At 43.7% G+C, this 24,648-nt stretch overlaps 1 protein-coding gene across 1 annotated transcript in view; it reads right to left on the bottom strand.

Moving 5' to 3' along the window:
* The window catches only part of DPT (dermatopontin), a 31,940-nt gene extending 12,573 nt beyond the window's left edge, over nucleotides 1-19,367 (bottom strand). Inside the window, exons 1-2 of the mRNA XM_007061627.4 lie at nucleotides 19,013-19,367; nucleotides 12,304-12,429 (exon numbers count right to left, since the gene is read on the bottom strand). Coding sequence (XP_007061689.1) covers nucleotides 12,304-12,429; nucleotides 19,013-19,311 — 425 coding nt within the window. The 5' untranslated portion in view covers nucleotides 19,312-19,367. The remainder of the gene's footprint in view (nucleotides 1-12,303; nucleotides 12,430-19,012) is intronic.
* Between the last annotated feature and the right edge of the window lie 5,281 nt (nucleotides 19,368-24,648).

Raw genomic sequence — 24,648 nt, forward strand, 5'->3', positions numbered from 1 at the left:
GCACTGAGCTTCTCCTGGCCCATTATGGACCCTGGCGGTAGAGAACAGTCACGTGTAGCGCGCTCTGACCTTGGCCCTGACATGCCCATTCCACCTCCTACCCTATCCATGTGTTACTGGTTACAGTAGTACGTGCTGTAATAAGTACTCTCTCTGAAAGCTTCCAACAGAACTACTTTAAAGCACACGAGAGAACCTTTAGTGCACACCAGGGAGGTTTACTCGGAGCAATTAATGTGCAACGCGTTAGTGCGCTTTCAAAATCACACCCTCATAGTCCGCATTCCTGCTCTGTGTAGATAAGCTCTTAGATACCATAATTTCACAGGGGGTGGTTTGGTGTTTACTGGATAAATACCCATTTTTTATTTTTTCTCGTTTTGTGTCAGGGGTGTTTTATCAGTATTTGTTGGTTAAAAGCAAAAATCAGAAGCCCTAAATATGTATTATTTTAAGCAACGTCAGACACTTTGCAGCATGGGCAAATCAACATGACTTTGAATATTTATGTTACTATCTTATCTAGGGTCTGATTTTCTCTTACAGTAAGTCACTCTAGCAGTGTAAAGGAGCCCTTGAGTAGATGTAAATCGCTCCCTGAGGATATCCCCTGTGCAGGAGGTCTCCCCAGCTGGTGTAGAGCTGGAATAAGAGCTCAATACTGTCCCTGTTCTCAGGCTCCAGTATGGGAGGTGGAATGGGCACGTCAGGGGCATGGCCACAACACACTACACAATGACCATTCTCTACACCCAGAGTCCATAATGGGCCATGGGAAGGTGAGTGAAAGATAGAGCATCCCTGAGGCTGCTCTAACTTACGCTGTGGGCTAGGCAGGCCCTTGCACCATATCAGAATGTGGGGAGTGCAAAGGTCATCTAAAGCTACCTTTGCCCTTCCCCCCTCCACACTTCCTGCCCCAAATATGGGAATGGAGTAAATGAGAATCAAGCCCCTACCATCAACCCCATGAGTCTACCAAAACTAATGGGATGTAGGCTGAAGCCTTTGAGTTTTGCTTTATTATGAATACAGATGCTCCTGAGCCCCTTTTGTTGTGGAGAGAAATGTTATGAATAGGGCTAGGATAGCATGGTTCAAGTTGACTTAGGTCTTTCTGTCTAATTCTATTTTCTTTGACGTTAGCTGTGCTCGTTTATGTAACTCTTCCCGTAAGCCCATATGTCTCAAGGTCAGCCTGATTGCATGCTATCCTTTAGAGAGAGATGCAAATAATTAATCCTATTGCTGGGTGGTGTGCTATTATCCTCCCTTTGTCTTTCACCCCTTTTTGGAGTTTGGGAGCCAAAACACAGAGAGATCATGCTCTGCATGTTACTACTGGTCCTTTTCAATACCCGGGTCTTTCTCCCAGAAAAAGAGATGAAATGTATGTAAATGGTTAAAAATCTCTCAAACTGAGCTGGCTGGCTTATGTGATTGGTAATGGATATGGAGCCTTTCACCACTGCTGGAGGTTGCTACTTCAAGGCCAGGCCAGGCTGGTCGTGAATGTAAGTTATTACCATTTAAATGTTGTACAATGGCCTATGTGAAATAACTCGGTGGTCTCAGTCCAGGTGTCTGCATCACTGCTTGTCGGCAGCAGTCTCAGAAGCAAGGCCAAGGATCTAAACGTGAACTATCATCTCCTTTTCGGTCAGCGTTGAGGCACATTAGCAGAGCAGAGCGGAGCACTCCTCCGGGGGTGCAACTAGAAAGTTCTACTGTCCTGGATGTGCTTGTTCAGCTGATGGGGGCCAGAATCCGTCTCGGGGACTGGGTTCGAATGTAGAAATGCACAGAAGAAAAGCAGGCGTCCGTTTGTGTGTATGTGGAGCTTGGCGGGACTACATGAATATATATTTAGTAATGGATTTTCTCTTTGTCCTTCATGTTGGCACCTAGATATTTCCTAGAGTTTTGTTTGTTTGGTTTTGGTGTATTGTGACTTCAATTCTACAAGTCGTAGGGTGGGCCAGGATATGTGTTGCATAAAAGGCGTGTTTAAAGGCGCTGCATCTGAAACAGGATCTTTATTTTAGCTTGAAAGTAGGGTTTAGTTCTCCCTGGGGAAGAATAACTGCATAAGAGGTTAAAAGTACAGGTAACGTTATTTTATTCAACCCAGGGAGAGGTCTGTAATAATAAACAATAATTACGAGTATGTCTCATCCATGATCTCGGAGCAGTTGACCAAGCTGGGTCAGTAGCATTATGTCTATTTTACAGATGAGGAAACTGTGGCAGCGGTGGCCTGATTTTCAGAAGTACTCTGAGCACCCACAAACCCAGCAAAGTCAATGGGAGCTGCAGATGCTCAGCATCTTTGGCAATTAGGCCAAGGGAATTTAAATGACTCCCCTAAACTCTCACAGAGAGTTAATGGCAGGGTCAGTTAATATAAGCAGGGAATATAAGCGAGGGTCCTTTAAAAATCCGTTTAAAAAGCCCGCTCGTAAGTGACCAAAGGAGCTAGCAAACAGAAGCAGCAGTGCGAAGGTTGCAGATCTGTCGAGACATCTAGATAGACTTATGTGTAGTGCTGGGGAGTTTTGCAAGGAAGTTTACAGAGGGGGAGCAGAAAGGGGGGCTAGATACACTTCCCATTCCTTAAACTTCTTTAAACTTAAGCCAAAAAACACCCCCTGATAAGCACAAAACATCAGCAAAGGAACTAACTTCAGGATTAAAAAGATAAAGCAGGCAGAAGTCCAGCTACAGAGTGGGGGCTATCCAGTTTATTGAACCCAATGCAGCATGTATGATTTCCTGCCCTATGGACAGGTGGCGTATGTGTGCATGCGGTGCAAGGGGATCTGGGCCCTCAAAGTCCGTGTACAGTCTTTGGAGGCCAGGGTGGCTGAGCCGGAGGAGCTGAGGGAGACAGAGAGGTACATAGATGAGACTTTCTGAGACACAGAGGAATGGTCCCACCCCCGGCCTGACAGCCTCTGTGCTGTTGAGGAGGATAAAAGTCTCAGGGAAGGAGAACATCCAACTGGAGCAGAGGGAAATGATCCCATAGTTGGGCTCCTCCTTCCAGATGATGTTGTGGTATCCTCTCGCACTGAGGATACCTCTCTGGGGAAGGGAACTCCAGTTATTAGGAAGAGACAGGTATTAGAAATGGGCGATTCGATCATGAGAAACAGAGATAGCTGGGTTTGTGATGACCAGGAGAACCGCATGGTGATTTGCCTGCCCGGTGCAAAGGTTGAGGATCTCTCAAGACATCTAGATAGACTTATGTGTAGTGCTGGGGAGGAGCCAGTGGTCGTGGTACATGTAGGTACCAATGACACAGGGAAGGATAGGAGAGAGGTCCTGGTGGCCAAATTTAAGCTGCTAGGTAAGAGATTGAAGTCCAGGACCGCCATGGTGGCATTCTTTGAAATGCTTCCTGTTCCACGCACAGGGCCAGGTAGGCAGGCAGAACTGCAGGGTCTCAATGCGTGGGTGAGACGATGGTGTAGGGAAGTGGGGTTTAGATTCATTAGGAACTGGGGAAACTTTTGGGAAAGGGGGAGCCTATACAGGAAGGATGGGCTCCAGCTTAACCAAAATGGAACCAGATTGCTGGCACTTAACATTAAAAAAGTCGTAGAGCAGTTTTAAAACTAAGGGCTGGGGGAAAGCCGACAGGTATGGGGGAGCACATGGTTTGGACAAAGACATCCCTTAGGGGATGATCTACTAATGGAGATTGTCTATGTCCTAGTAAGAAGGAGAGGATGGAAGATGATAAAATACAGGTAGGATCTGATGAGAAACAGTCAAATTAAAAACTTGTCAATTTTTAGCTGTTTCCCATTACATGATGTAATTGAATGAGACTTTTTCAAGTGCTTAAATACCAATGCTAGAAGTCTAAATAATAAGATGGGTGAACTAGAGTGCCTTGTATTAAAGGAGGATATTGATATAATAGGCATCACAGAAACTTGGTGGAAAGAGGATAATCAATTGGACACAGTAATACCAGGGTACAAAATATATCAGAAAGACAGAATAGGTCATTCTGGTGGTGGAGTGGCACTATATATATGAAAGAAACCATAGAGTTAAATGAAATAAAAATCTTAAATGAACCAAACTGTACCATACAATCTCTATGGATATTAATTCCATGCTCGAATAATAAGAATATAGCAGTAGGGATATATTACCGACCACCTGACCAGGAAGGTGATTGTGACTGTGAAATGCTCAGGGAGATTAGAAAGGCTATTAAAATAAAAATCTCAATAAGAATGGGGGATTTCAAATATCCCCATAGTGACTGGGTACATATCACCTCAGGGCGGGATGCAGAGATAAAGTTTCTTGACACCTTAAATGACTGCTTCTTGGAGCAGCTAGTCCTGGAACCCATCAGAGGAGAGGCAATTCTTGATTTTGTCCTAAGTGGAGCACAGGATCAGGTCCAAGAGGTGAATATAGCTGGACCACTTGGTAATAGTGACCATAATATAATTAAATTTAACATACCTGTCGCAGGGAAAACACCACAGTGGCCCAACACTGTAGCATTTAATTTCAGAAAGGGGAACTACACAAAAATGAGGAGGTTAGTTAAACAGAAATTAAAAGGTACAGTGTCAAAAGTAAAATCCCTGCAAGCTGCATGGAAACTGTTTAAAGACACCATAATAGAGGCTCAACGTAAATATATACCCCCAATTAAAAAACATAGTAAGAGAACCAAAAAAAAAAGCCACCCTGGCTAAACAACAAAGTAAAAGAAGCAGTGAAAGGCAAAAAGGCATTCTTTAAAAAGTGGAAGTTAAATCCTAGTGAGGAAAATAGAAAGGAGCATAAACTCTGGCAAATGAAGTGTAAAAATGTAATTAGGCAGGCCAAAAAAGAATTTGAAGAAGACCTAGCCAAAGACTCAAAAAGCAATAGCAAAAAAAAAAATTGAAGTACATCAGAAGCAGGAAGCTAAACAACCAGTGGGGCCACTGGATGATCGAGGTGCTAAAGGAGCACTCAAGGACGATAAGGCCATTCCGGAGAAACTAAATGAATTCTTTGCATAGGTCTTCACAGTTGAGGACGTGAGGGAGATTCCCAAAACTGAGCCATTCTTTTTAGGTGACAAATCTGAGGAACTGTCCCAGATTGAGGTGTCATTAGAGGAGGTTTTGGAACAAATTGATAAGCTAAACAGTAATAAGTCACCAGGACCAGATGGTATTCAGACAAGAGTTCTGAAGGAACTCAAATGTGACACTGCAGAACTACCAACTGTCGTCTGTAACCCATCATTTAAATCAGCTTCTGTACCAGATGACTGGAGGATAGCTAATGTGACGCCAATTTTTAAAAATGGCTACAGAGGTGATGCAGGGAATTACAGGTCTGTAAGCCTGACTTCAGTACCGGGTAAACTGGTTGAAACTATAATAAAGAACAATATTGTCAGACATATAGATGAACATAATTTGTTGAGGAAGAGTCAACATGGTAGTAAAGGGAAATCATGCCTCACAAATCTACTAGAATTCTTTGAGGGGGTCAACACGCATGTGAGCAAGGGGGATCCAGTGGATATAGTGTATTTATATTTTCAGAAAGCATTTGACAAGGTCCCTCACCAAAGGCTCTTAAGCAAAGTAAGCAGTCATGGGATAAGAGGGAAGGTCCTCTCATGTATTGGTAACTGGTTAAAAGATAGGAAACAAAGGGTAGGAATAAATTATCACCTTTCAGAATGGAGACAGGTAAATAGTGGTGTCCCCCAGGAGTCTGTACTGGGTCCAGTTCTATTCAACATATTCATAAATGGGGTAAACAGTGACATGGCAAAATCTGCAGATAATACAAAACTACTCAAGATAGTTAAGTCCAAGGCAGACTGTGAAGAGCTACAAAAAGATCTCTCAAAACTGGGTGACTGAGCAACAAAATGGCAGATGAAATTTAATGTTGATAAATGCAAAGTAATGCACATTGGAAAGCATAATCCCACCTATATATATAAAATGATGGGGTCTAAATTAGCTGTTACCATTCAAGAAAGAGATCTTGGAGTCATTGTGGATAGTTCCCTGAAAACATCCACTCAATATGCAGCAGCAGTCAAAAAAGCGAACAGAATGTTGGGAATCATTAAGAAAGGGATAGATAATAAGACAGAAAATATCATATTGCCTCTATATAAATCCATGGTATGCCCACATCTTGAATACTGCATGCAGATGTGGTCGCCCCATCTCAAAAAAGATATATTGGAATTGGAAAAGGTTCAGAAAAGGTCAATAAAAATGATTAGGGGTATGGAACGACTTCTGTATGCGGAGAGATTAATAAAGCTGGGATTTATCAGCTTGGAAAAAAGATGATTAAAGGGGGATACGATAGAGGTCTATAAAGTCAGGACTGGTGGAAAAGTAAATAAGGAAGTGTTATTTACTCCTTTTCATAACACAAGAACTAGGGGTCACCAAATAAAATTAATAGGCAGCAGGTTTAAAACAAACAAAAGAAAGTATTTTTTCCACACAACACAAAATCAACCTGGGGAACTCCTTGCCAGAGGATGTTGTGAAGGTAAAGACTATAACAGGATTCAAAAAAGAACTAGATACATTCATGAAGGATAGGTCCATCAATAGCTATTAGCCAGGATGGGCAGGGATGGTTTCCCTAGCCTCTGTTTGCCAGAAGCTGGGAATGGGTGACCTGGGATGGATCATTTGATGATTACCTGTTCTGTTCATTCCCTCTGGGGCACCTGGCATTGGTCACTGTCAGAAGACAGGATACTGGGCTAGATGGACCTTTGGTCTGACCCAGTAGGGCCATTCTTATGTTCTTGACTCACACTCTACAGCTCAAGCCTCTGCGCCCCTTTCCCCCTCCCCAATAGCGGCTGTATTGCTAATGATGCCTTATCTTGCTTGTAAATTGCAGATTTATTATACAACCGTATGGCCAGTGAGATGAGAAGCCGCTCTTTGACCTGGTCTTTCCTCATTATCATGCAGCACTTCCTCCAATGAAGCCGTGACCAAAAGCTGGGGCCTTATATTCTATGAAGGCACATGAACTTTGACCTTATACCTGTGATCTCTCAGGATAAGCAGTGGCCCACGGGTGACCGTGTTGCTTCAGGTGCTGTTTGTAGTTGCATAAAGAATGTGGTTTCGCTAAGGGGAATTTTGTATTACAGGTGGTGATGGCTTCATGTGGCATGTTTGCAGCACATGGGAGTTAATTGTTTGTTTAACAGAGAGGAAGATTTTCATACTTTTGGAGTTGGGTATTATGGGTATCCCCTCCTAGCAAGCAGGCTGTGTTAAAAAGCGAAGGGAGGTCTCCTCTTAGTAATGCTTCACGAGAGGCTCTAGCCTAGCGCATGATTTTAGTAGGGCTCCGAGAGAGGAATGCTGCTAAAGATTCAAGAGCTACAAGGTGCTTGGAGCCGCTGCAAAGGCAGTGAGCTTTTTATGGGGGCAGCATGGATGAGACACTGGACTGGGCCTCAGCAGTCCTGGGCTGCATCCCCAGTTCTGCTGGGTGGCCGTAGGCAAATCACTTCACCTCTCCTTCCCCTCTGTTGTCTAGTTAGATTATAAATTCTTTGGCGCAGGAACCATGTCTTATCATGTGTATGCACAGTGTCTAACACAACAAGCCACAATCTCAGCTGAAGGCCTGTGGACGCTGGCATGATGCAGTTCTCTGTGTGATCTGGGAGCTGCTGCCCATTCTGCAAAGGGGAAGGACTGAAATAGCGCTAGGTCGTTTTTCAACATTAAATGAATTAGGATCTCTTGCACGGTGGCTGACTGATTGCCATGGAGACTGAATTCGTCGGGTGGTATTCACTGGGGTATATGTCAGCAAGAAAACTTCACTTCTGCCTTAAAATGACCACATTCAACTGGAAGGTATTGAGAGCGGTAAATGTGGGTTTCCAATTCTGCAGTTGCTTTTCTGACTCTGTAACGGCACTGCTCATAATCTCAGAGGTGCCAGGTAAAGCTCCTGTGGATTATAATGTGGTTTTGATGGCATCTTGGGTAAAGGAAACAGACACTTCCTTTAAGGCCAATAAACTGTAAACGCTTGGAAAATGGCGTAGTTGCCTGCCCGATCTAACTGAGAGAGAAAGCAGCCACAGCACCAGCCAGACCCTTCTGGCCCTCAGCAATGCTGGTTGTTTGGAGAAGGGAAACAATCATAAACACGCTGTGCAGACTTTCGGCTGCGCCGGTGACATGTTTGCTTTTGAGAGCATGGAGTCAAGCTTTTCAAGTACCCCTACGAAAAGAAAAATATGAGGTCTAATGGGATTATTTAGTAATGACATGTCTACATCTGCAAGGAATTTGTTGCCTTTCCAATTAGATTACATTTGGTTCCTTCCAGAGTGATGGTGGACACCTGGTCTCCTACCACCAAACATATTTTGCTTTTGTAACATTTTCCCAGGCAGGTAAAGTATTGTGTTTTTTCCCTCTCCTGTAATTAATTTAACAATCTTTGGTATGGTAGAAATCCATGGAATTCAAGAACAAGGCTTATCGTGGTAGGAAAAAAACAAGAACTCCCCCAAAAATATCAAGTTCAAAAATCTAACACTGGAACAGGCTACTGTTGTAGCTTGTAAAGGGGTGCATATTGAGGAGTTTCACTGGGACTTAGTGGTGAGAACATATGTTCAGTGTTAAGCATGTGCTTAAGTCCATCCCTGTTCTGCAAAGCCCTTAAGCATGGGTTTTAGTTATATAATGGTGCCTTTAAAAAGTATTCTAATAAGTAGTATATATAATCTGAAGAAGTGAAAGGTAAATGAACTTTATGTTTAGGCTGAGAAGTTGGAAAGATTCTAACAAGTTGTGTGCCGGCCTGCTGTATATTGGGAAGACTCTGCCTCTTAGGAAGGAACTTTTCATTTCATGAGGAGCATCGGGGTAGGATAATTGATCATTTTCTCCTTCAGGTGAAACACAGATGCAGTTTAAAGTGAAACCCAAAATATGAGTGATAGGTATATTGCAAGAGAAGATGCAGAAACGGGCATGAAAACATTTTGAGTGGGAAAGGGGGTCAGACAAATGAGATAAGAACATCTTAATTCTCAAACTACTCTGTGAATCTCTGGCTCCTATTAGTTTTCCTTAGAAATCTCCCTGCACTCAGATACCACAGGGAAGGGCTCGTTTTGATTTAGATGAGAGTAGATCAGGGATTTGCAAACATTTTGGTAGCATGAACCACATTTTCTTGTGGCTCACACATTCTCCATGGGGCAACTACAGTAATTGCACACATGGAAAAGTAATATTAGGAAAATATGCCTGTATTGGTTAGATGCCTTTTAATGCAGTTGAGCAGGTGGAAGCAAGAAGGAGGAGCCAGCACCATGGGAACAGCTAGTTCTCCACAGACAACCAGAAATTGTTCCACAGACTAGGCCACAGTTTAGGAGCCTCTGACATAGAGAGGGAGAGGGGCAGTGAGGAAGAGAGAGAGAGAGATGTTATCAGAATTGGACAGGCATTGAAATAAATAATTAATCTTGCATTATCATTATTATTACTTAAGTAGCTCCAACAGTGGGTGAGATGCTTCATGGATAATTCAGAAGACATGAGCCCTGCATCTAAATAGACCATATATAGCTAATGGCTGGTGGAAGAGAAGTAAAGGAAAAACAAGTGGTGAGCAGTGAAGTTTAGCAGGGTCTTGTTAGTTTCATATTTTCTGTTGGAGTCACAGAGTGCAAGACCAGAATGGGTCATGTGAGGGGGTACACCTGCCCTGCATTGGGCAAGAAGAGGTTAACCCTACGCTGTGGGCTGAGGAAGCCAGGCCCCCTCTCCCCTGCTGGGCATGCTCCAACTGGAACCCCAGTATAAAAGGGAGCAGCCCAGCTCAGTCTGCTCTGACCGCTGAGAAGACAATGTGCGTTGCAGGTTCCTGTCCAGGAGCTGTCGGAGCCCCAGACTGCAGAGGCCAGGCATGCCAAGACCCAGGAGAATACCTGGCTACCCATGGGAGCCCATGAGAAGGAGTTGTCAGGAGCTACACCAGCCAAGACCCCCAGAGAACCAGAGGGCTTAAGGACTCTGGAGCAGACATTGACCCTGTTATGGAACTGGGAACACAGTCAGTGTGTTTTGGACAGATCCTCACTGACCCAGTGGCAGATACTCTCGCTGCTGATAGGGCCCTGGGCTGAGACCTGGTGGAGTAGGGAGGGCTTGGGCTCCCCTGCCCCAGCTGCCAACCCACCGCTGGGTGGTGGCCCACCCCACACCAAGCCAACAACCAGAATTAGACCCAAGTATTACAGCCTTCAGGAGACTAAACTACTGTGTGCTACAGGCAGAGGACAGGAGGGATCGAAGTCCATCAATGTCCGAGGCCCTTGCAATGGTTCAGTGGGGTTCTTCTATTACTATATCTTGTATCTGTCTGGATAACACTACTTTGAAGGGAGGACTAGGGATTGCAGGCCACTTGGAAGAAACGTGTTTTAAGGAGGGACTTTAAGGAGGAGAGTATCAGTGGGTATGACACACTGGGTCAGGGAGAGGTTCCAGGCTGAGGGAGCCACATGGGAAATGGCACAAGAGTGGAAGAAGGACATGAAAGCAGAATGTTAGACATGTAGCTTGAACAGAGCAAACTGGACCCTGGAGTGAGTGCCAGAGATGATAGCACAGAGTCAGGCACGAGTTAGACAGTGCAGATCTGACTTTATAATGTCTCTGTCCCCCTGGAGGGTCCCAAAGACCTTTAACAAACTCTGGGCAAAGTCTTGTCAGATCTGCCCAATGGATCTCCACTGTTGTATCCTGCCCTGTTTAGACAAATGGATCTCCAACCCAATCACTGTGGAATCTGAGCACAGAGAGTAGAACAGAGGAGCCAAGATTTGTTGCATGGATCTGCAAGCAGGATTTTACCCTCTTTATGGAGGAAGCACTTCACCCTCCTTAAAATGCTTCCGCTTCTGCGTTGGAATATGGCTGCTCTTTAACAATGCAACAACCCTACCCAACATCTGACGACAAGAAATGGAGAATGCCATGTCTTTTTGAAACAGATGGGCAGTCTCCAGGCTTGTGTGTAGTGTGGAAAAGAAACACAAGACGTGATGAACCCAAGACTATTATTTTAGATCTCGTGCTAATCTGCCTTCAGATTTGCAGGGCATGGCCAAGTGGTAATACTAAAACTCTTTGAAGGAGAGTGATTTGAATGATTTCAACTGTTTCATCGGAACATACACAACAAATTCCTGCCTCACAAGAGGCAGAGACTTTAAAATCTGCCTAAAAATGAGATCCAAACAAAGTCTCCCTCACAGGCTGGAGACTTGGCCGGTCTGTCAGTACAATTTGCAAATGCACAGCATCTGCAGACCACATAAAATGGGAAGGTCACAGAGGGGCATTTACAGATTTTGCTATAGCTCCTTTTACTTGGGCTTTAAAAAATGCAGTTTCTTTCCCTCCTGGCTGTAAGGAGATTGGATTCTGAAAATTAATGCACTGCTGTTGCGTTTGGTCGGTAGCCAGCCAGCCAAACAATAAGGCCTGCAGGCATGTGAACATCTCACATGCATCTCAATGAAGAACACGCTTCAAAAACTAGTTCTGGCCACAAAGCTATAAGCACATTGTTTCCTTAAAAAAATGTGTAAGAGAATTATTTAGTTTGCCAGTGAAAAAAATGCTGGATTAACAACCATGGAAACTGAAGTCCTCTGTTTCGCCTCAGAGCAGGCAGGAGCAATGCAAGCTTGCCTTCTAATATCCTGCTAATAAACTTCCTCCTTGATTTAGAAGGACCACATCTAGGGGCAGCAGAGGAGCTCACTACCCATGGCCCAGTTAGTCCTTAGTCTCCTTGATGAGACTGCCAACAAGGAGACCAACAAATGCCAACCGTAATGATCTTTTCTGAGATGTGAACATCTCTTCACCAGGCCTTGGACTGTGATCACTAATTCATTTCCACAGAGGCCCCCAAACAGCCTATGTACTACAAAGAAATTGGAGCATGATTTGTGTGAGGTGACTAGAGGTGAAAAGTTCCCTACTCTGTTCCCAAATCCCCTGAGCCATACAACCCCTGAAGTGATACTGCTTGGCCAGAACGGAAATATACGTGGTTCACCTCGGTACACAGAACTAACTTCTTCTCAATGCATAAGACAACAGGGCACTGAACTTCCCGGGACCAATGGTCAGTTATGCTACATTGGGAGGACAACAATTCTGAATGCTTTGCAGCAAAAACTGAGTAGACTTGGGCTGTAGTAAATCTTGTGGAACTCACCTACAGGAGTATGGGCATTTCCGGCTGTAGCGGCAGCAGTAAAATTGCCACTCCCGATCGAGCACAGCTGGAAAATACTGGCTCTGGAACCCTGCCACTAGTCCATTATTTGAACAGGTCTGATACCTGAGAAAAGGGAGAGAAAAACAAAAGACATTATTAAGTAATATTGTAAAGAAGAAAGCAGCACTTATATAGCAATTTATATCTTCAAAGCACTGGGCAAGGAAATGATACAGTGCTGCCAACCCCAAATATTCAAAAATCATGAATCAGGCAAAGATTGGCTTTAAAATGTTAAATTAATGCTTCTTTTTCTTTGCCCTCTGGTATTTGAACATTTAGGGTTCACTGGGGTCACATTTTCAAGCTTTTCTTTGCAATCCTGTGGTGTAGAAATTGACTTTGATTAAAATGAAAGTTGAGTTTCTCATGTAACCACCTGAATCCAGGAGCTGGGGCTTTAATAAAAAACATCAAATATTGTGTGATAAAGTCCCAAGAGTTGGTAACAGCAATACAATATTATTTTGCATGTGAGGAAACGGAGACATTCTCTGGGGGGAGATTAAAAGACTTGCCCAAGGTTTTGAGTTTGAATTTGCAAAATGAATCGCTGCTAAATTTACTAAACCACTAGGCTAAACGTTATGAGGAAAGTCCTCTACCAACAACCCGGGGTTACAAAAAACTCAGTTTTCCTTGTAGGGCAGACGATGCCTGAAAAGCCTATGGTACGATACTACCGCAAAGCTCCCTCTTCAGAGCCAATTTATAAAGGATGGATTCACACATCATGAAGATGGCAGCCATGACAAACTGACTCGGTCGGAACAGCGCCACGCTCTCAATCACCAGTGCCACTTCCTGTGATACCTCGGAAATTCAAGGAGAGAGTAGGCCCGAACCAGTTTAGTACGTGAGATCACAGCCCAGAATAATGCAGCTGCTGCCTATGAAGAGCAGATGAGCTGATTCTTTCTCAAAGAGACAAGAAAGGGCTTTGCTAATGAAACATCAAGCACAATATTTTCCCGGGGAAAAAAAAGACTGGCCTATGTAATTTTGTTTTCCTGTAAAACTCTTTCCTGTAGTGGCGCTGCACAAAGATCTATTATTTTTAATATTCCATGCAAAATTTCCTCCAAGTGGAGCAGCAGGACAGAAGTGCATGCCTGCTGGTTTTGCTGATGCAGTCCTTGTTTTACAGAAAGCCTTTACCTGAGCGATAAAGCCCAACATCATTATTTATCAGCCCATTAAGGACAAGAAGGGAAGGGTAAGTGCTTGAGGCAAAGCTGAAAGTAGTTAAAGCACTTCAGCTCAGGCCTAGGGAGGCCCTCACACTGTCCAGCTCCACTGAGGTCCTGCAACTTCCTGTCATCTGCTTCTGCCAGGGTTGCAGGAAACTCCACCATCCATTTCCTCCAGGACCTTAGGAATCCTGTCACCCACTTCCCTGTGGCCACAGGCAACCCTGCTGTCCAATTCAGCTCGTACCACTAGCAACCCTTTTTCCCTCACATGAGCCACTGACAGTGACCCATTCCTTTCCCACACAGCCTCTCTGCCCTTTGGGGAGGCTAGTGCCTCCTTCCCCATGGCCTCACTCCTTGTTGAGGTTGACTAGTGAGGACTATACACAAACCTAAGCAGCTCTGCTTCCGTTTCCATCTATGCAAATAGTCCCACTGGATTCAATACAGTGGATCTGTGTAAACATGCTCCCTGCTGTCCCTTTAAAATAAACCTACAACTGTGAGGAAAAACAGCTTGTTTATGGCATCTAGCATAAATGGGAACATGTGGAAAGGGCAGTCTAAAAAGCAGGCAGCCTGATTCCCAGGTTTGTGTAATGCTTCCCCGGTGCTGGTCATAGAGTCTGCACAAAAACAGTCCTCCACAAATGTACTGGGCTGTGCTGCCAACATGTTAACAGGCAACTCCCACACACATTTGCTTCCTTAGCCCATGATGTAATCTGTGCCCCAAGGGTGTGTGTGTGTGAGTGAGTGAGTGAGAAAGAGAATGATTCAGAGACTGCAGAATCTGTTTTCCCCACTTCCAGCAAAACACTTTCTTAGAATCCTAACCAAGGAAAAAAGGCAACAAACTTACATTAAACTGCACTTTGTTAGAAAAGTTTATACATTGTGCCTGAAAAATAAACAGAGTTTTTTGAGGGTAGGGCACAGCATTCGTCTATGTAATAAGGAGAGGGACTGGGGAATGAAAACCTCACAAAGGGACATCCTCTCTTGTGCAAGAGTTGTTTGTTTGGTTATTTTAATCCCTGCCATTTGGAGCAATTTGGTTCATTCCATCCACAGTTGCTCTTCCTAAATATATATTTTTAAATAATCTCTGGCAGAGATAATTGAGCAGCGGCCACAGAAGAAGTGAACTTCACCAGAGGCAGAGAAATCACCCAACCCCTCCCTTCATTCGGGTGGAAAAGTTTTAAACCTGAACTCCCAGGCCCCCCTCCATTGTAGAGGGAATGGGATAGACATACATTACCCTTCCTTGGATTACACATCCCTGTTCAAAACGTGTCACTGTGTAGCTGCCACAATGAAGCTATAATTAACAGGGTGTAGCTTATTAATTACTAGAAACTGACACTGTCCCCCAGACCTCTCACTGCTCCAATCCCCCACCACTGCCTACCTACCAGTCATTAAGGGCCAGATTCTGCTGCCCTAACAATGAGTAGTATCTTGGTCCCCAAGCAGTCTCCGGGAAGCCAGTGGAGACACTTGTGAAGTAAGGGTGCTACTCAGCATGACTAAAGGTGTCAGAATCTCTCCCTTCATAAACAGGCCCCAATTCGGCTAAGTCCTTAAACACGTGCTTAACTTTAAACACATTCATAGATTCAGATGTCAAAAGGGACCATTAGATCATCTAGTCTGACATCTTATAAATCACAGGCCACAGAATTTCATCCAGTTACTCTTGTACTGAGCCCACATGCTTATTCAGCAATATATTTAAGCCCATCTCTATTCAGTAGAGCACATAAACATATACCTAACTTTAAGCACATGCTTATGCTCATCCCCTAATCAGCAAAGCACTTAAAGTTAAGCCTGTACTTAAGTGAACACATGCTGAATCACGGTCATAATGGTGAAAAGTCATAATATTTCTTCCTCTCTGAGCTTTACATCCCCACTCCATTTTCTCTCTAATTTTTTTTTTTCAAAAGAATCTCTTGGGTTTATTTCTGCTTTGAAAACTGCACAATATACACAGATGGTAATTAGTTAAAAACATACAACTATACAGTACCAAGTCATTGGTCAAAGGTCTCTTTTTGGTGTTTCCGCCAGACTGGGGTTTCTGATGCATGTTTTAGACAAGATAGCCAGCAATTGGAGAGAATTCAGAGGACAGTAGCAAAAATGATCAAAGGTTGATTAAAGAGCTGGGAAGATTCGACCTCTAAGGAAAAGTTAAGCAAATGGAGAACATGTTCAGGCTGAAAGCAAAGAGGCAGAGAGGGGGCATGGCAACTGTGACAGATATTGCAACTGCACATTAATATCTGTGGGGCCCATATTGTATTAAGTTTATGTATCACCATGAGGCAGGGATTGTGTGCAACTCTGGGGGGCAAGGTGTGTGTGGGGGGAGCGGGGGAGTTTATCACAGCTCCTCCAGAACCAAAAACAGTGAGGTGTGATTACGGAGTAAACACCTCCAGAGAGGTACCAACCATGGGTAGGCCTGCATATACTGGTTCAAACTGGGTTTTTTAGAGACCAGCAGACAAAGACAGGGCTTTTGGCATAAAAAGACTGCATTTAAACTGACTCAGGGCTTTCCTTCTGATCCAGCAAACGGGCAGGACCTTCTCTCTAAGGGCCCCAACCCTTGTAGAAGAGTTGAAAAGACTTTGGGAAGACTGATGGGTGACCTCTGGTAAGCTTTTAGCGTTTGCATAGGAACTTTTACTGTTTTTATATGTTTTCTCTGTGATGCTTTTACCTTAAGAATAAATGTGCTTGCTCAGAAAGAGCTGTGTGGTAACTTGTAACAGTTTGAAAAACACTGTTCATAGCCTTCAGAGAGAAAGCAGTGCACAGGTGCTGGCCTTTAGGCAGACTGGCTTGCTTGGGATATCTCAGCGTAAGGCAGGGAGCTGTGCAGCCTTAGAACCCCCACTCCAAAGGGAGAGAGACGTACGTCTCTGCCCAAGAGAGGTGATGGCTGGGAGCCAGAAACCTGAAGTGGTGGCCTCAAGAGACCACAGAGGGGAATACAGGTACAGGTACCCTGAAACTGTGACAACAACCACCTGCTAATATGCTAAAGGGACGTCATGCAGACAATACATTTATTCTCATTAGTCAGTGAAGGCAGGACAAGAAGTAACAGGCATTGACTGCAGCAGAGAAAATGTAGATTCAATATTAGGAAGAATTTTGCAGTTTTATGTTTGTCAATGGAGCTGGCTGCCAATGGAGGCTGTGGAATCACTGTTGTTGGTGATATGCCAGGTGAGGCCAGCCACCCACCAGTCAGGGCTGATGTAAGGATAATAAAATCCATCCTGCCACAATGAGAAATGGATTAGATAATCCAGCAAAGATTGTTGCCAACTGAAATTAATCTAATTTGTCCCTCACAAGCAGAACTGACCAATCAGGAGGCCAAAACAGACACAGAAATGGCCAGAAAGATACCCACAGTACTACAGATTATTATTCATATTTGTGTTCCTACACAGTTCCTGAATGGATGTATTTTCAGAATAGTGTCAGGCACTCAAATACCATGGTGATGAGCCTGGCAGAGAGCTGGAAAAGAGAGGCAGATAGATATATAAAGAAAATACAGAAGGATTAGATTTTCAAAAGCCCTAATTCTAAGAAAGTGACATAGGAACACAAGTCCCAACAACTTTCAGTGGTCACTTAGGTGCTTTTGAAAATCCCACCTGAAATAGATCCATATAGGAAAAGAGAAAATGCTCAATATAGAGATAAGAGAAACAGAACAGGCAGATAAGAGTTAGACAGGACAGGTTAGTTAAGAGAGTAACATCCAAAATAGATAAGACCAACAAATGGAAAAGACAGTTAAATAAAATATCCAAGATAAATGAATGATGGCGAGATAAGATAGGTAAACACAGAAAAAGAGAGAGAGAAATATCTAAGATAGATAATTGATAGAAAAAAAGAGAGGAGAGCAAGAGAGAGAGAGAAAAGAAAGAGAAGAGAAGAGGAAGTGTGAGAGACAAAGTAAAAAGATCTAAGAGATGAGAAGGAAATAAGGCATAGATGATATGCAGAGGATATAGACTTCCTAGGTACATATAGTTCTGATGATGAATGTTGCTAGATGGTTCAGATGGCATAAGAAAACATTTTGTATAGAATTACACAATATCCCGTTTGTGAGAAATGACTTCAGCAATTACTGTCAAGAACTGTTTGAGAAGAAAAAATGTTTTCTTTATTTTTAAACAGTAGAAAGAACTCATTCAAAATTATTATGTAATAAATGAAAATTGCATCAAAGTATGAAAAGGACTGCGTAATACAACATAACCAGAATGATCTCAATCTCTTGCTTATCTTTCCATCTCTGTCTCCTTCCTACCCCTCCCTTTTTCTTTTCAGTCTTATTCCAAAGTGAGTATAAAGAGTCAATTTTGTTCTTAACAATTGCATCAGCCATAGGAACTTATCACAGGGTGCACTGTGGAGCATGAATCATTCAGAAACGACTCAAAACCCTTGAAAATCAAGGGTTTCACATTTCATTTTGAATTTTTTTAAAAATTTCCTGTTTCACGCAAAATCTGCAAAAGTTTGTGTTCTTTGGCTCAAAAAAATTCTGTAATCTAAAATGTCTGAAATTTTTAAACTGAATACGTGAACATTTTCAACATGTGTCTGTTTTCCTTTTCATGAAAACATCATGAGAAAATGAAATTTTGGGATCATGTAATGCCGCAGAATGAAATGCTGTAGATAGTCTCATGAAACTTTGCCACCCCCTCCTAAAATCTGATCATTTCTATAAAGTCCTTCTCAGAAGCACAGTAGTGTATATGCATGTTACATATGAACTACAAAGGATTATATTAGGCTTTACATAACATGCTACATCATTATCATATAATTAATATTCACTATCATCATCATAGATTAGCATGCATTTTTGGCCCCTGTAACACTGATGTAAGTAGTAAACAGTCCCATACTGGGCCCAAGCCAAAGTCTTCAGCAACAAAAATATATAGAGAAAAAACAATACTAAGCTGGGAAGGAGCTTTTTCTAATGATTAGGGTTGGAGATTGGTAGTCAGGAATTTTGGGTTCTGTTCCCAGCTCGGTCACTGATTCCTCGTTTAGCCCTGGGCAAGTCACATCCCCTCTCTGTGTCTCAGTTTCCCCATCTGTAAAATCAGCAGCAACAATACCAAGCCACCTCAGAGGTGAGGTTGTGAGGCTAAATCACTTAATGTTCGCAAAGTGCATTGGACTCCTCCAGTGGGAAAGTGCTAAAGAAGTGTAATGTAGGATCATTATCACATCAGTATGCATCATTACTAATTTGACTAAGACAGTCATTTGTAATGGCTAAGCAGATAATTAATGTGCACTTGTACTATCACCACTGTGCTAATATGCACCCTTCGACTTTGGGCATTGCAATTTCTCTTTCAAAAGATAGTTTAACAGTATCCTACCATTGCATTCCAGCTCTGTTGATCTCTTCCCACCAGCATTCTGTTGGTTCCCCAAGACTCTGGGGCGTAGGCATGCATGCATAGTTCCACAGTCTGTCAGAGCCTTCCTTCTTGCTGAAAGTGCTCCTTACTGCCACTATCACCTGGCCATGTGGGCACTGGAAGTTGAAGCCCTGACGATACACATTGACCCACTCATCATTATCCCCATAGTCATAGGGTTGATAGTTATAATCCCCATACTGGCCCCAAGCCACCGTCACCAGTGGCAGGAATACACAGAGAAGAACAAGGTCCATGTTGAATATGTTTCTGGTTTAGAAATGCCCCACTGGTTTGGTGTGCTGGCCCTTTTATATTGCCTCTAACATGTGGCTTCCAGATGTTTCATATCAAGATCCAAGTGCAATGTGTCATTGTTTAGCAAAAGTTCTCTGACCTAAAATATTGGCTACAGACACTTTCAGTTACTTTTAAGGTGGAACTCTGCAAGCATAGTCATGCTTAGGAGCATAGGAGCTGGGGTTTCCCAGGAGTGTGAACCTTCTCCAATCCCTTACTGTAAAACTACTGTCTATAAAGGTTGCACATATACATCACACATCGATAATACATAAGCTGCAGCAACCCGTTGTGCAATCGGTAGGTTGAAAAACAGTTTCATTTGAAATTCAAGCTCTATTACATATGGACAGAATTTGGTGAAATGTTGATCTTTAGGTTGCAATTTTCCATTCTTGGCATTTGTTCATCTTTTTTCATCTTGAACAAAAATGGGTCTATTATTTTTGAGTGAGAAGAGAGTGGGGGAAAAATATTTTCCCATTATAAAAATATCCTTTAGACTTTTTGGAGCCCAAATGACTGATGGTTGATTGTCCTGATCTAGCATGGGAATGGCCCTCATTGAGGAGCAGAGCACAAGCTGTTTCAAGAGGAAAGTGATTTTGCAATGACTGAATTAAGAGCATTTGAAAATGACATATGCCGCGCGTTCAGCAGATATTGTTGCTAAGGTCATTAAGTGTACTCCTAGGCCCTGATTTGGGAAACCATCCCCATTCAGGAAACCACTTAAGCACCAGTTTTACTTTAAGTATGTGCTTAAGTCTCATAGAAGTCAACGAGGCTTAAGCATGAATTTAAGGTTAATCGTGTGCCTAAAGGCTTTCCTGAATCGGAGCACTAAGGAATGATGTACTGGAGGCATGGAGGCCTAAGCTGACTTTATAGTGAACTGGCTCCAGAATCACTGCCTGCAGAGCCGCCTTACTCTCCAAGTGAGAGGCTCCAAATGACAAAGATCCCCACATGTCCCTGCCTGCCCATTCACTGCATATCATGCAGATCTTAAAACATCCATGTGCCCCCATCCCCAGCTGCTGCTATTCCCAGAATTCACAATTAAGCAGACCTCTGCGGTGAGTGGGCTGGACTTGCTGGAAAAGCCAACTACCTTTTAGAGATCCAAGCTCCATTACAGCAGGGTGACTGCTCTGATGACACTTAGAAGCTCCACAGGGCACGTGCCTTTGTAACGCCAACAGACCAAAGTTGTCAGCGGGCAGGATTGAACCTAGGGCCTCTGGAGCTTAAAGCATGAGCCTCTACCACATGAGCTAAAAGCCAACTGGCTCTAAGCTAAGGCTGTAGAGCAGACTCATTTAACTCTCTCTCCCTCTTAGTGGTCTTGGTGCCACTAGATTGGACAGAACACCACACCCAGAACGTGTGTGGGTTCACCAGCTGGCCCCAGCTCTCAGAAACTCCACAGGAATAGAACTCCTGACCTGCACCCATCTCAAAGTGAAGCTTCCAGCCTCTGGATCTTAGGCCTTCTGCAGCAGTAGGGGACCTGGATGGCCAGGGTCTTGGAAGAGATGTGAAGAGTCCTTGGGATGAAGAAGATAATGTGTCCCCATGTACATATGCATTACAGTCATCTTTAATTATATGATCTCACACTGTTTCTCACAATGCAACAGCATATGCCTGACCCCATGGACACATGTGTTCAACATATTGTAGTATTGTGCACTACTCTGTGTCTGCTTGACAGCGGCTATGAAAATAATCTATAGAAGTTCATAGTAAACCACATATATACAACATATGGCGCTCGACCCTCAGCTGGTGAAAATGAGTGGAACGCTATTGATTTCAGCAGAGCAATGTGGAATTACACCACTTGAGGATATGGCCCATGAAGTACAACATCAAGGAACAGTAGCAAAAAAAGTACATCTCTAGAGGGTTGGAATTAACTTCCAGAATTAAATTATTTCAGTGAATTTATGAGTGAGGGTTTATGAATGAATCTTACTATGAATACACTATCAAATCAGGAAGCCATCACAGAGTGTTTATTAGATATTTTCTCTGGACTAAACCTGTGATCCAACCCTATTCCTAACCTAACAGTAGGTTTCCTAATGCAATTAATGCAAAATCCCAGCCTCACCAGCTTCCCATCTGATCCCCACATGTGATTCCCAAGTGTCTATCACATGGAAACTATACAGTGCTCTAAGCCAGTGGTTCTCCAGGTTTTCCACAGCAGGACCCCTCCAGGATCAACCCCTCCCCCCTCGCCACCCTCTAATTAGGTTCTGGTTGGGATCCCTGATCCCAATTAGCAATATGAGCAAAGCAGAGTGGGACTCTTGGGGCATCTGAAGCTACCAACAGCATCCCCCGGGTGCCAGACAGGGGAATGTCCACATGTGGACAACTCCGAATAATGAATAACTAGCTGTGGAGCTGAAGTTGTGCATGGGGCTGGTAACCCCATCATGTCAGACCAGACTTGCTACAGAAATGAATACCAGAAGCCATCTCGGTGTGCAGCAGGCCAAACAAGAGATCAGCTTCATGTGAAGAATATAACGGTCATTGATCAAACCCATAACAAAGCCCACATGTCAAAAAGTCCCTTGCTCAAGGCAAGATCAGTAATGAAAATCAGATTGTGAAATGGAAAAAAGAAGTTAAATACATCAACATGACAAGCAGTAGCCTGAACAAGCCAGCACAAGACTGAAATAAATGGTAGAAACTGGTGGGGATCCAATGCACCTGAGGGTGCCTGAGGAGGAAGGGAGGGAGGGAGAAAGAAAGAAAGAAGAGTGGGACTCCCATGCTGCACCATGGAAATGATTGTGTTGCATTTTGGGAGATGTGGTCTGGCAGGGGAGGGTCAAAGAGGGGAGAATGGGGCCTTGAGGGATCTGGAAATACAACTCCCATGAGGCACCATGACAGTTCAAATAGATGCAGATTAATGTCAACCCAAAACAATATGTTTCAGTATTTCCAAATCAATTTTTTTCTGAACTCTTATTTCCACGGGAAGTTTTGGTATTTCGAGTTTTCACAATGATTTGGGATGAAAATAAATATTGAAGTATCAAAATTTCTCATGGCAGGGAAATTCCGTTTCTCAGTCAGCTGTAGGACAAGAACCCTTGTGAAGGGTTAAAAAGAAAAGCCTAAATGTGTGAACTTTCCTTCTGAGTAACACCAATGTTCACTGAGCTCTGAAGTTCACAGCTGCCTGGCTCATTGGGTAAAACTTAGGCGGTGTCTACAGTAGGCTTTTTGCCTTGATGCTTTCCATCACTGCTATAACCAAGGCAGTTCCATTAGTGGTAGCAGTGCTGGGAAGTGCTAGCATAAAGAGGTCTCCAGTCGGTCCCTGGTGTTTTGACCACCCTGTCATCTAACCCTGCTCAAAGCAGTCTACAGACACCACAGTGGTTAAAAGGCCAATGATTAGAGGTCTTGAAACAGACAGGCTGTAGCAGAACCGAAGTTCAGGCAGTCTGACTGGCTGCATGGCATGATGTGGACAGCATTATAAGCCAAATCTGAGTTCTTGTGTTGAGTTCAGCTGAAGTTTGCTGGGAGAAAATCTCAGAACCTGGCACTTTCTGAAATGCCTCGCCCTGTAATTTGACTTTGAAAACATCAGTTGCCTGCCTTGTGGTTTGATGTGCTCACAGTCTTACGCATAAATCAGCAAAGCAGAAAACAACAATATGTTAGGGGACAGGAGACTCTAAAGCCTGCCTGTTGTCAATGCCTTACCGTAAATATGCAATAACTAGTAATACTTTTTATCAGTCCTTAAAAATGCTACAGTTTAACCCATCTAAACCACATACTGTCTTCTACAGCTGTGGTTCTCAAAGCCGGTCTGCTGCTTGTTCAGGGAAAGCCCCTGGCGCACCGGACCAGGTTGTTTACGTGCCACGTCCGCAGGTTCGGCCGATCACGGCTCCCACTGGCCACGGTTCTCCGCTCCAGGCCCATGGGGGCTGCGGGAAGCGGCGCGGGCCAAGGGACGTGCTGGCCGCCCTTCCCGCAGGTAAACAAACTGGTCCGGCGCGCCAGGGGCTTTCCCTGAACAAACGGTGGACCGGCTTTGAGAACCACTGTTCTACAGTAGTTGCCTGATAGCACTACAATAACACTCATGTAAGACCACTGCTTTGGATCACTGCTTTAAAATACTGTAGTATATTTTTTAGTGTGTAGAATCATTGCTGTGGATCCAGTTCTAATTTTTCAAAGGAACATTATGACTTGCTTATGTTTGTTTGTTTTCAGCTTAGAGCTCCAATGCTAGAGTTGGATGGATATGAAAGCTTTATCTACTGCTTAGTGAATGTAAAAAGGATCCTAGAGCAGTAACAGGATGATGGGGAATGCACACTTGTTCAATTACATGCACGATTAGGGCCTGATTCTGCAATCCATTACTCATGGGAGTAGCTCCATTGACTCTGATGAGGCTGTTTGTAGGTGAAATTCACCCCGTACAGAGGGCCAGCTGAGGGCGTATAAGAACATAAGAATGGCCATATGGGTCAAACCAATGGTTCGTCTAGCCCAATATTCTGTCTTCCAACAGCAGCCAGTGCCAGGTGCTTCAGAGGGAATGAACAGTACAGGGCAATTATCAAGTGATCCATCCCCTGTTGTCCAGTCTCAGCTTTTGGCAGTTAGAGGTTTAGGGACACCCAGAGCACGGGGTTGTGTCCCTGACCATCTTGGCTAATAGCCTACATGAACTTATGTAACTCTTTTTTGAGCCCAGTTATACTTTTGACCGTCACAGCATCCCCTGGCAAAAGATTGACTGTGTGTTGTGTGAAGAAGTACTTCCTTATGCTTGTTTCAAACCTGCTGCATATTAATTTCATTGAGTGACCCCTAGTTTTTGTGCTATGAGAAGGAGTAAATAACACTTCCCTATTCACTTTCTCCACCCCATTCATGATTTTATAGACCCCCTTAGTTGTTATCACATTCTGGGGCTCAGTCCAGACCAGTGAGGGGTTGTGTCACCATCTGCCCTGCAACCTTGTGTGCCTCTCAATCCTTTGCTGCTGTAGTTCCCAACCTGGGCCTCTCACAAACAGCCAAACAGCGTGCAGGTCACACTCTGAGTGTCTGTGAATAGCTGCAGCTCTGGTCCAGCAACTCTGACTCCAGAGCCTGTCAGCAACACACAAGCCACACTCTGGCTTCCAGCAGGGTGACCCCAACACACTTCCAGTCCTTCATTTTCCCCAAAAATATTCTCCATGTTCTGCAGTGTCCAGCCCTCTCCTGGGCAATTCAGATATTATAGA

Source organism: Chelonia mydas, chromosome 1 (assembly GCF_015237465.2).
Source record: "Chelonia mydas isolate rCheMyd1 chromosome 1, rCheMyd1.pri.v2, whole genome shotgun sequence".
NCBI classification, from domain to species: domain Eukaryota; kingdom Metazoa; phylum Chordata; order Testudines; family Cheloniidae; genus Chelonia; species Chelonia mydas.